Consider the following 12,204-nt stretch of genomic DNA (forward strand, 5'->3'; position numbering starts at 1 on the left):
TTTTCTCTATACTTCTTAACTAACGTTGCAGTTTAATTGTATCTCCCTTTATGGAATAATTTTCGTATTCCTGCATATTCTCTGAGTGCCGATATTGACAGGGAAAGATACCACAAGAGATTCAATCCGGGTTATATTATGCTGCTGAAGGGGAAAAAAAGTTTTATTGTGTGCCGGGCCCACAAACACATCTGTAAATTTATCTATAACGTGCATTAGCCAGGGATGAAAACTATTATTCAATTCTCAGTGGCGACCTATAGAACAACTTGATATTTCCAGCATCAACAAAACTTCTTTGTAAATAAAACATATAATGTGTGTTTTTCCATTCGTGGCTGTAATAACCAGGAACATGTTTCGGAAATGGAGGTGTCCAAAATAATTCCCAGAGAGTACGAAAAGCAGATGAGCTTCGCGCTTTAAGAATGTCAATGATACCAAACATGGTGTGATTAGAGATATTCAACTTTCAGAAAGTACATAGTGAAAATAAAAAGTCGTACTTTTAAAGAGCTGGTTGGAACACAATTCAAATATTTTTAAAGAGTATAAAATATCTCCAGAGAATATACCTTAGAATTTGATATGCCAAAGTAAACTTGTAATGGTAATTCAGATATAGTTTAAAATACAAATTTAACAACACCACAACCTTCAGGCTGATCAGAACAAAGGCAAACAATCCCGTGCAGAACAGTTCAGGAACTAACGAAGTTATCTTTCCTTCGTACCAGCAAACATTAAAAAAGTGGTTCCAAGAAAGACAGCAATTTATACAGAAAACTCTGTGTGTGTGTGTGTGTGTGTGTGTGTGTGCGTGCGTGCGTGCGTGCGTGTGTGTGTGTGCGTGCGTGCGTGCGAGTGTCCCTTACCACACTGTAGCTCTATAGTTGTGTACAGATTAACTACAAGGGAATATTGCATGTGAAAAGTGAATAAATAGATAAATAAAATTAAACAAAACGGCAAATGAGGTAGAAATTAACCAAGCCTCCATAGACTGCGATGAAACTATAGGAAGGGAAAGCAGACTATAAAGCAGTCAACCTCATATCGTGCCCTCTCATAAAGTACAATTTTTATGTTGATTAATTACAGCAAATTTAAGTCGGTGTAAAGTCTAAATGAAAATCATCCTCTCCCAAAATATCGCAAACACGCTGTTTTCTCATGGCTTGTAAAATATACTTAAAAAATATATATTATTAAAAATTTTGACGCGAAGGAAACAAGTGGGGTGCGTTCTTGGTGGCCTGTGGCAAGATTACAATTGCCTCCGATAGTTATTATATAGGTTTTAGGTGTAAATGTATGTGTAAACATGTGAAAAGTTTCCTTAACAGCATATCAATTCCATTATTATTTTTAAAACTGACTGTACCTGGCATTACATAGTAAATTCCTTTTAAGTATAATGCATGCGTCACGGTATATACTCGTTTATATTTAAGGTTGAGTCCAATTGCAAACACCACAGACCCTGATCTGTCATTGCATAAATGCGCCAGTATATTAGGGTCTATGTGTTTGTTCTACTGATTATTACTAACATACTGCATATACTAAGATCTACCAGCACATTATGCGACTACTATTCTGGGTACGTGCAATTTACACTTGGATTCGACTTTCAAGCGAGTATAAACACCTGTAAAAGTTCCCAAAACTGGTGTAACGGAATTTTTCTTTTCTTCTAAGAAATAGTTGGTTCATGTTTGGTTAGAGGCTTTCGTGTTGAGCCCAGTTAAGAAATGTTCGCTTTTTGCAATAACAAAATTTACTGCTCATCTTGAAACGACGTGTCATCGATATGATGTATGTATTATTACATTAACAAATCGAGGCGCTATGAACTCTGCGAGAGAGTAGACGTACAAAAAAGTGAGTGTGACTTCGGTCTCCAATAAAGTAATGAAAAAAAAAAATAATGCTTGTACAATTTCAGTCATCAGGCTAATACAAATATACACTCAACGAAACCTATACAAGACAGTGGGATATCATAAACTTTGTACTGCGAAAAAAACCTATGTGATCTCATTCTTTCATACCGATTAGATGCAAGTATACCGTTTTCTGAGAGTTTTTAATAGGAATCATTGACCTTCACACCATTTTCTGAGAGTTTTTAATAGGAATCATTGACCTTCACACCATTTTCTGAGAGTATTTAATAGGAATCATTGACCTTCACACCATTTTCTGAGAGTTTTTAATAGGAATCATTGACCTTCACACCATTTTCTGAGAGTATTTAATAGGAATCATTGACCTTCACACCATTTTCTGAGAGTTTTTAATAGGAATCATTGACCTTCACACCATTTTCTGAGAGTATTTAATAGGAATCATTGACCTTCACACCATTTTCTTAGAGTATTTAATAGGAATCATTGACCTTCACACCATTTTCTGAGAGTATTTAATAGGAATCATTGACCTTCACACCATTTTCTGAGAAAATATGATAGGAATCTATTGCCTTCATACCGTTTTATGAGTGTATTTGACAGGAATGAATGACTTTTATACCGCTATACCGTTTAATGAGTGTATTTGAAAGAAATCCATGATCTTTATATCGTTTTCTGGGTGAATTTAATAGGAATCAATGACCTTCACACCGTTTTCTGAGTAAATATGGTAGGAATCCATGGCCTTCATATTGTATGAGTGTACTTGATAGAATCCATGAGCTTTATATCGTTTTCTTCATGAATTTAATAGGAATCCATGATCTTCAATCTCTGCAAATTTGATGAATAATAAATACTCATACAAATTCAGGTTTGACGAATTTTAAATACTCATACAAATTCGGGTATATTTTAAGACAATTATTATAAAGTACCCTATATGCTCGCTCATAAATCTATCTGCAAACTGCAAAGACCTAGATTTGACGTCGCACAATCTGGCAGAACTGGATCTATGCCATTTGTTATGCGTAATCAGTGGAATAAACAATATAGACCAGTGTCTGTAGTTTGCCGGTGGACGTGACTGATGAGCGAGTATATACGGTCCTTTGTCTCGTACGTGTATTTGTCAATAGACACTTACTTAATGATAGATATTCAGGTAAGCATAGCACAAAAATATGCACAACAACATTTGCATTTTAAGTGGTTTTGCATTAATTGGACCCGATATAAAAAAATTTAATTTTTGCAAAACTTGTATTTTCGAACATGTTACAAGCATTAATCCTTGCAGCTTTAAGAGACTTATGTTTGCGTAACTTGTTTTAGAAAATATCACGTGGCATGGGACTACATTTACAAATGAAAATGATATTATCCTAAATTTTTATCATAATTCCGATCATAATTCTTCTCCGTGCCATCTGCGTCCGGATTTCCATTTAGACTCCTGCTTTTCTCTTTCTTTCGTCCCTGTGGGTGGAAAGGCCATTTCGGATAGTTTATGTAGCCTTGGGGGTCTCGGGGTACTAAGGGGCTTCTTTTCGTCCTCTTCCCGGGGCTGCTTGGGCCTCTTAACCAGGTGAGGTGCGCTGGCTGCACATCGGACCCCCACATTGTGAGCGGTATAGTCTGGCGCCTGGCCCATCCTTAAGAAAATTAAAAATAGTTTGGTATCAGATACAATTTTCTAATATTTTTAAATCATTAGCAATTTCTAAAGATAAGCTGCTAATTGACATATTGACTAGAAAATTTGCATAAGCGGTAAGGAAAATGTAGTAACATGTTGAAAATGTACACCTATTTGCTGTTTCGGATTTAAAAGACAAACAGGCAACCGAAGGTACAAATAACAGACATAAAGAAAATATGAGGAAGGTAAAAAAAAGAAATTTTTTTAGAAAAGGTTGAGTAGTAAAGAGGTGAAGAAAGAAGGTGAAGAAGACACAACACTTAGAGCAATGGGCTGAAGATGTAAGGTTATAAGTACCTGTGAAGAAGAAGAAGAAGAAGAAGACAAAGAAGAGAAGAAGACGAGGACGAAGACGACGGAAGATCATGATTGATGTTTATTGCAATGTCAGTCATATAAATTCCACCAATCTAATTGACGTATGAGGTATGACCATAATTACTTTGTCACAAAAATTTTAAGAACGTTTCCTACCTATTAGATGTTCTGACAACGTAATTATAACTTCCGTCCCTAGTATCCAGGTAGGATCCCCCCTTTAGAACGTATCGGAGTTCCTGTAGACTTCTGTCCACCACTCTGTCGTAATATTTGGTGCTGGTCCACTCCCACACGTTTCCCAACATGTTATACATTGCTGGAAGGAGATGACATACACCCTCTTTGACACTAGTCTTTAATCGAGCACATTACGGGCCCTTCTAAAGGCTAACTAAAACCGAGGACAACATAGTATTGTCCCCATTATATTTAATGATCTGATTGAACCAAACCATTGACAATATTCTATCAATATGCAACAAAATTCTTCCATTCTGATTTTCTTGGACTTAGAAGCAAAGGGTCAGATCTGGTTACAGCATGAGTAGCCATATAGCCATAGAATATATGCCTGTCGTAGATTTCCATAACGTTTTTCTATAATTAGTTTTACAACACAAGATATCATCTGCATTCGTTTTACTGTAGCATTTAGAATAGTATAGCACAACAGATGAACCCTCTGTCATATATTGCTTCAGAAAAGGCTCGAAAAAAGAACATAAAATTATTAACCTAGTCTTTAGATCTGAAAGTTTATATTCGAGGTTTATTATTTTAGACAAGGACTTCACTTCTTTCATACCTATGTATTTGTGATTTTATGTCAACAAACATGAAGATTTTTGTATACAGGGACTTCCAAGTTTTGACAAGTTTACATACACAAACACGCACGCCAACATTTTTTCGAAATTACTGAACCACGCAAGGACACGTACATACTCACATATGTGCCGATTCATTGGAGATCAATGCTATTATTTGCTTATTTACTTACAAAAATTATTCTGTGGACCATAGGCGTACACAGGGGAGAGTCCCACCCATTGATCGTTTCCCTGGTCCTCGTCTGGAAACTGGCCCTTGAAAAAACATAAATATATAAAGAGTCCCTACAAGAGACTGACGTTCTATTGACCAAAGAAACATTTATAGGAATTCACAAGAAGTCTTTGTCTATCCGCGTTGTATTCTTGTTAACAATGAATGTTGAAACCATCTCGAATATACTTGCGAAACTCCAACATAACAAATTTTAGTAAGAAAACTATTTTCTATTACGTTCAAGCTAACATGTTCACAAGATAAATACATAACTATCATATGCACAAGAAAAATGGATGGTTAACGTGTCCATGATCAGTTACATCATAGTGTCTAGTGAAATCATATGTCAATAATACTTGCATTCGTATCAGTTACGTCACTATTGTTTCAGTTAAAAGCCCATGTACATAAGGCCATTCATTCAGGACGTTCAATGTAAGTAACCATAACAATATTTTCAAGATGGCCGCTGTTGCAACCATTTTGTGAGGTCAGACTGGCACTATTGTTTCGGTTAAAAGCCCATGTACATAAGGCCATTCATTCAGGACGTTCAATGGAAGTAACCATAACAATATTTTCAAGATGGCCGCTGTTGCAACCATTTTGTGAGGTCAGACTGGCACACTATTGTTTCGGTTAAAATCAAATGTGGACGAGGCCATTCATTCAGGACGTTCAATGGAAGTAACCATGACAAGATTTTCAAGGGGGACCTCATCGCGGCGATGATGAACGTCAGATTTGTACTGTTTTTATTCATAACCAACATAAAGAAAAAGTCTTTTAGCGTCATCCTCCCCAATGAGATCTGTTCGGGGAAAAAGCAACAATAAGATGTTCAAAATGGCCACAATATCATATCATGTACGATATCAGGTTGATACGATTTACAAATAGGATTATTTACATATCACTCGATATAGGAACAACATGTTACAAATCTTTAATATGACCGTCACTGCGCTCAAGTTGGATGTCGAATTGGCAAAACTTTCATTTAGGAATATCTAAATAAGGTAGTGGCGTAACAAAACATTCTGCCACCGTCACCCCCACAAAACTTTATTCTGGGGCCCTCTTCCAATACAATTTCGCACGTTTGATATGAATCTGAACTCCCACTGTACCCCGTCCCAACCCGCGTATGTTACAATTAATTGGACGGTGTCTACGCTACCTGACGATTATTTTGAAATAAAAGTTCATGAAGAGGAGACCGTCCTGTCAGGAGGGGCAGCAATGATATATTTTTTAAAACGACCGCAGCGGCAAGAACCAACCAACTACACAACACAATTAAACTGTGCCTCTGGTTGCACGTCCTTCCGTTTGGCAGTTTGGGATCAATAGAGATAACAGTTTGACTTGTTGATCGCCGGACGACATGCCGTCGCATAAGTTATTCAGACCCCTCCGTCATAAACTTTACTCAGTATTTTGAGAAACAAAATGTTACTCAAAACTTTGAAATATTACTTGAAATTAGTAAATGCGGGCTTTTGATTGGTCACAGTATGTTCGATTGAGATTTGGAGTCTAGTACAGCTTTATGTCAGAGGGACATAGACTTCGAGCACCTGATCTATCGGTGAGAATATACAACTAATAAATGTAAAATATCATAATATACTTGTATATCTGCAATCACACAAAACATTTAAGCCACATATGGTTTTAAATATAAAAGCACCATGCACGTATTTTTTAAATTTCATTCTCTCAAGAAAATCTTCAAAAATTGATCAATTTCCTCAAGAGAAACATATTTTTTACTTAGAAGAAAAGGTTTTCCCATAACGAATCATTGTACCTTATTTATCTTTGATGAAATATTTTTTGGTGATACATTTATCTATTGATCTAAATATTTTGTTGGGCGCTCTAAATAATGTTGCAAAAGAAGCGGATTTAAGTGATAACTGTATCATATGATGTAAGCGATAACTGTATCATATGCTTGTGACGTGTAACATTTAATGATAGAGTTTTTTTTATTTTACCAAGTAAGGAGTGTTACCTGCCACGTGTTCATCCTCATCTTTTTGAACTTGTCACCCCATGGGTACTGAAGACCTGAAAATTAAAAATATATAACCTTAAATTTATTTTTATATTTAAGATATTAGACAGGATAGAGGATGGCATTTGCATACATAGTATCTACTTAGGAAAGTACAATATTTCAACCAAAAAAAAAATTATATATTAACCTAAAATGCATAAATAGTATGCGTTACTTTGTGCAGAGGTACTGAGTTTTGGGCCAGTTTCAAGCTTAAAGTAGTATGCTTTGTAAAATAAACGTTACCGAGCAGCTCGAAATGACGTGATCATTACATTATGAAATCGCCTATATGACTAGAATGGCCTTTGACTTGGTCAGCAGGAAGGGCCTTTTCGAACTTCTGATTAAGGTCGGTTGCTGTTAATTCATATCATTTTATGTCTTCGATATTGCTTTGGTTGGAATGATTGCAGAATAATAGATCTATACAAATGTCTAGATAGTGAGCGATATTTTTTTCAGTTTTAAAGATACTATATTCTATCAAAGCGCCTTTTATCAGTAACAGATCAATGAAGCTTTCTAACAGACCCACGCACAAGTCTGGTTGAACAGACTACGAAATGACGTCACTTTGTATCTACGTGTATCCAATTGCTATGAACTCTCTGGAAGACATTGTACGTAAACTAACGTGGTTGCGATTCTGTCTCTTATGAAATGTGACAACAAATAGTGCTTAAACAAATGTATTAACCGATTAATAGACATATGAAAGAAAATTTTAATGTTAACAAAACCTATACGAGGTCATTAGAGATTTTCTTACCGATTTACGACCTGACGTAAATTGGCAACGCAGGCTTTCTGTTGCGAGGAACCGATGTGATCACATTAATTGTGTCTTACTGAAAAGAATACATTCACTCACCAACATACCCTTTACTTCGTGTATTTGATCAGAAGAGTGCATGATTTTCAACCTGTGCAATTTGATGACATTTTAAATACTCGTTCGGGTACTATTTTGCGGGTACTATTTTAAGGGCAATTACGGTACTGTTTTACGGGTAATATTTTAAGGGTACTATTTTGTAGGCAATTGGCGACACGGTGCTTTTCCCACACTTTTCCATGTAATGATCGTTTTTTTAAAAAAATATTTTCAACTAAGATTTGCACATGAAAATGCGAAACAAAATATAAAATGTTTAATTATTTTGTATTGCTTCGACACCCAACTATGTAAAACTATTACAGTTAAACACTTCAATATGTAAGAAGCAGGCATCCTTAAGGGAGGAAAGAATGATGTAATACACACATATATATTTCGAGAGGGGGGTTTGCGAGGCCTGGGCCTGACGTCCCGTTTGCCAAAGGAAAGTGAAGCGTCCCTCATAGCCTCTCCTTCCCAGGTGTAGTGATCGCCGCAGGACCACTGTCTCGCTCTGCGGGGCAGGAGGTTACTTGTATATGGCCTCTCCTACACTATTGTGTCCACATCAGCACCTTCACACGGGGCCCCCTGTTTTAACATAGCCTGCTGTGTGGCGCGACCGAGTGCCCGGCGGTATAACTGGGTGGGCAGACTGGGCTCGTTAGCCTTGGCAGGCAACCAGTCTAAGAGAAGGGAAACTCTGACTCCAAACCCGGGCAGATGAAGCTCGTTAGCACTGTCAGGCAGTTCGTCTAGGAGAAGGAAACTCTGATTCAAAACCCACCAAGTCCCATCCATTGGACGATGGCTCAACTACCTTGTGGATATCTTCGGGAGAAGGAAAGGCTACGGGAGTAAACCCAGACAGAAAATCCGGAGTGGAGCCCCCAAGGCGGCTGAGTGTCGACTACGCCTTCCTTCCGGCAGCTCCTGCATCCAAACTGGTGCCAAATGTCATGCTCAGCATTCCTTTGGACCCCACCAGCAAGGACGAGAGGGGGATCCTGACGTCTGGGCAGCCCAGGATCTCCATACTCCACGCCCAGGCTTGCGCCCTGGAGAGGACACTGCAGTCTCGCTACTGAGTGAGGAAACAACACGGAAGCTGACAGTTTACGGGTTATAAGTCCCACCCGATTGACGTAGGGAAGGGGCGCTACGGGTCAGTTTTGACGGTGGGAGGGATCATCGTGTCCCACTGGCTAACTATCGCCCGCCTCAAGCCGGGCAGCCCCCGGTCAATAAGGTGTTGACCCGCCATCGTCTGCCTGCTCCAGTGGGTGTCTGGAGCTCAGTGTGTTGTTCAGCATGACAAGCAGACGGTAATTCCACACCAGACAAAAGAAAAAAGAAACCAATAAAGAAGACTCCAGCTCTTCGATTTGCAAGCTGGAATGTACGCACCATGTGTACAGGCATATCCGACAACCTCAGAGAAGTGGACGACACCAGAAAGACGGCCATCATCGATAGAGAACTCACCAGACTAAATATCAGCATAGCTGCCCTCCAGGAAACCAGGCTCGCCTCTAGTGGCTCCTTCAGAGAGGAAAACTACACCTTCTTCTGGAAGGGTCGAGAATCTGAGGAGCCCCTCCAGTACGGAGTGGGCTTCGCCATCAAAAAACAATCTCCTGGCCTCGGTTGAATCTTCCAAAGGGGGCACTGAGCGTCTCTTGTCCATCCGCCTCACCACTGCTTCAGGTCCTGTCAACATCATCAGTGTCTACGCCCAAACCCTCACGTCGTCAGAAGACGCAAAGGATCAGTTCTATGGGCAGCAAGACAAACAGATCAAAGGATGCCCCAAAAGCGAACCACTATTCCTCCTCGGCGACTTTAATGCCAGAGTAGGTGCGGACCACGAGTCATGGCCTACCTGCCTCGGATATCATGGCACTGGAAAGACCAACGAAAACGGTCAGAGACTGCTGCAGCTATGCACCTACCATGGCCTGTGCGTCACAAACACCTTCTTCAAGTGTAAACCACAACACAAAGTGTCATGGAAACACCCCAGATCTCATCGCTGGCACCAACTCGACTTGGTCATCACCAGGCGTTCTGCCCTTAACAGCGTTCTCTCCACCAGAACCTACCACAGTGTAGACTGCGACTCCGACCATACCCTCGTGAGCAGCTGAGTGCGACTACAGCTAGACACACTACACCGCTCAAAACCAAAAGGACGTCCTCGCATAAACACTGCGCAGATGTCAGTCCTCGCCAAGGTGGAGGAGTATGTGTCCGCCCTGGACAAGGCTCTTCATGATTGACCCCAGGTAAGTAAAATTGTTGACTGCTTTCAGGGTGACACCGTCGATTTTGATGGAAGGGATAGTGGTGGCAACTTGCACGCTGACGTTTGTCTTGTTCAGACTGATTGTGAGCCCGAACTGCTTGCAGGCATCAGCGAAACGGTCTCCCAGTCTCCGAAGGGCATCCTCTGTGTGGGTCACAAGAGCGGTGTCATTCGCAAAGAGCATCTCCCTGATGAGCACCGACGTCACTTTGGTCTTGAGCGCTGTCGTGCCAGGTTGAACAGCCTCCCGTCAGACCTGGTGTGCAGATATACACGATATGTGGATGAGTCGAAGGCGTAGGAAATGAGCAGGGAGAATAAGATCCCGAAAAGGGTCGGCGCCAGCATGCAGCCCTGCTTCACGCCGCTGTTGATAGGGAAGGAGTCTGAGGAGTATAAGACCGATCCCTTCATATCGGCGTGGAAAGAGATTATGATGCTGAGAATTTTTTTTTGGTGGTGGGGGGTGCAATTGATCTTACTGAGAAGTTCAAATTGGCCCTTCCTGCTGACCAGGTCAAAGGCCTTAGCGAGGTCGATGAATCTCATGTATAGTGGATGACCTTGCTTGCTCTCTACTCTTCTCTTGGAGTTGTCGGAAGGAGACGATCATATATGTTGTCGACCTGCCTGCTCTAAAACCGCACTGAGATTCCGGATACACACGGTCCGGCAGCATCTGCAACCTGTTGAGGATGATACGGGTTTACCCTTTGTCAATGATGGTCAGGAGCGAGATCCTTCTCTAATTGTTACAGTCACTGCGATCGCCCGTGTTTTTGCAAAGGGTCACAATGGTGGCGTTGCGCATGTCTTGGGGACTGCTTCTTCCTACCAGCAGAGGCAGACTAGCTCATGCACCGGTTGAAGCAATGTCGGTTTCCCACGTTTGATAGCTTCAGGCGGTATGCTGTAGCTAGCTGGTGCTTTGTCGTTTGGGAGGGAGTCGATGGCTTTGTTGAACTCCTCTAAGGTGGGCTCTTTGTCGAGTTCCACCATGGTGGGCAGTTTCTGTATGATGATAAGGGCCGTAACGGTGACAAGTTTCTCGGTAGTATTGCTCTAAGCAGTGCCCCACCTATCTGGCCAACTGTTGCTTACGGTCATCTTATCTCCTGTCAGAGATTTCAGGGGAGCAACCAATTTCACTGTAGGGCCTAGAGCCTTCTTGATGCCACTGTACATACCTTGGATGTTTCCAGACTCGGAACTGCGCTTGATTATTTCACACAGTTGCTGCCAGTACTCGTTCGCGCACTGTCTAGCGATGCGTTTAGTGATGCTTCGGGCACTTCTGAGGCAATCAAGCATTCATTCATTCGGGGAACTGTTTAGTAAGCTATGAAAGCTTTTCGTTTGTCCTCGATTAGTGGTTACATCCTTGAACGGTGTGCATTGAACCAGTCCTGACTTGGCCGTTCCTTCTTGCCAAACGTGGACATAGCTGTGCTGTAGATGGCACCCTTCATGACGTTCCACTTGGATGTGGCATCGTGCTCTGGCAGGTCCTGGAGTGCCTAGTCCAGGGCGGATACACACTCATCCACCTTGGAGGTGACCGACATCTGCGCAGTGTTGATGCGGTGGCGACCATTTGGTTTTGAGCGATGTACTGTGTGTGGCTGTAGATGCACTCTGCTGATCACGAGGGCGCGGTCGGAGTCACAGTCTGCACTGTGGTAGCTTCTGGTGAAAAGGACGCTGTTCAGGGCAGAGCGCCCTGTGATGACCAAGTCTAGCTGGTGTCAGCGATGAGACCTTGGGTGTTTCCATGAGATTTTGTGTTGTGGCTTACACTTGAAAAAGGTTTTTGTAACAAACAGGTTATGGTAGGTGCACGTCTCTGGCCGTTTTCGTTGGTCGTTCTAGAGCCATGAAGTCCGAGGAAGGTAGGTCGTGACTCGTGGTCCAGAATAACTCTGGCATTAAAGGCGCGGAGGAGGAATAGTGGCTCATCTTTAG

General features: G+C 41.1%; 1 protein-coding gene across 4 annotated transcripts in view; it reads right to left on the reverse strand.

The window, feature by feature from the left end:
- Window positions 1-1,762: 1,762 nt before the first annotated feature.
- LOC149772771 (inactive C-alpha-formylglycine-generating enzyme 2-like) overlaps window positions 1,763-12,204 on the reverse strand; it is a 47,004-nt gene continuing 36,562 nt past the window's right edge. For all 4 annotated transcript variants that reach the window (XM_089947326.1, XM_089947325.1, XM_089947324.1 and 1 more), the window contains 4 exons: window positions 7,013-7,068; window positions 4,943-5,027; window positions 4,096-4,258; window positions 1,763-3,574 (listed from right to left, as the gene is read on the reverse strand). In XM_089947326.1, the coding sequence (XP_089803452.1) occupies window positions 3,328-3,574; window positions 4,096-4,258; window positions 4,943-5,027; window positions 7,013-7,068 (551 nt within the window). In that variant the 3' untranslated portion in view covers window positions 1,763-3,327. The remainder of the gene's footprint in view (window positions 3,575-4,095; window positions 4,259-4,942; window positions 5,028-7,012; window positions 7,069-12,204) is intronic.

Source organism: Sinohyriopsis cumingii, unplaced genomic scaffold (genome assembly GCF_028554795.1).
Source record: "Sinohyriopsis cumingii isolate HCF-2022 unplaced genomic scaffold, ASM2855479v2 utg001176l, whole genome shotgun sequence".
NCBI lineage: Eukaryota > Metazoa > Mollusca > Bivalvia > Unionida > Unionidae > Sinohyriopsis > Sinohyriopsis cumingii.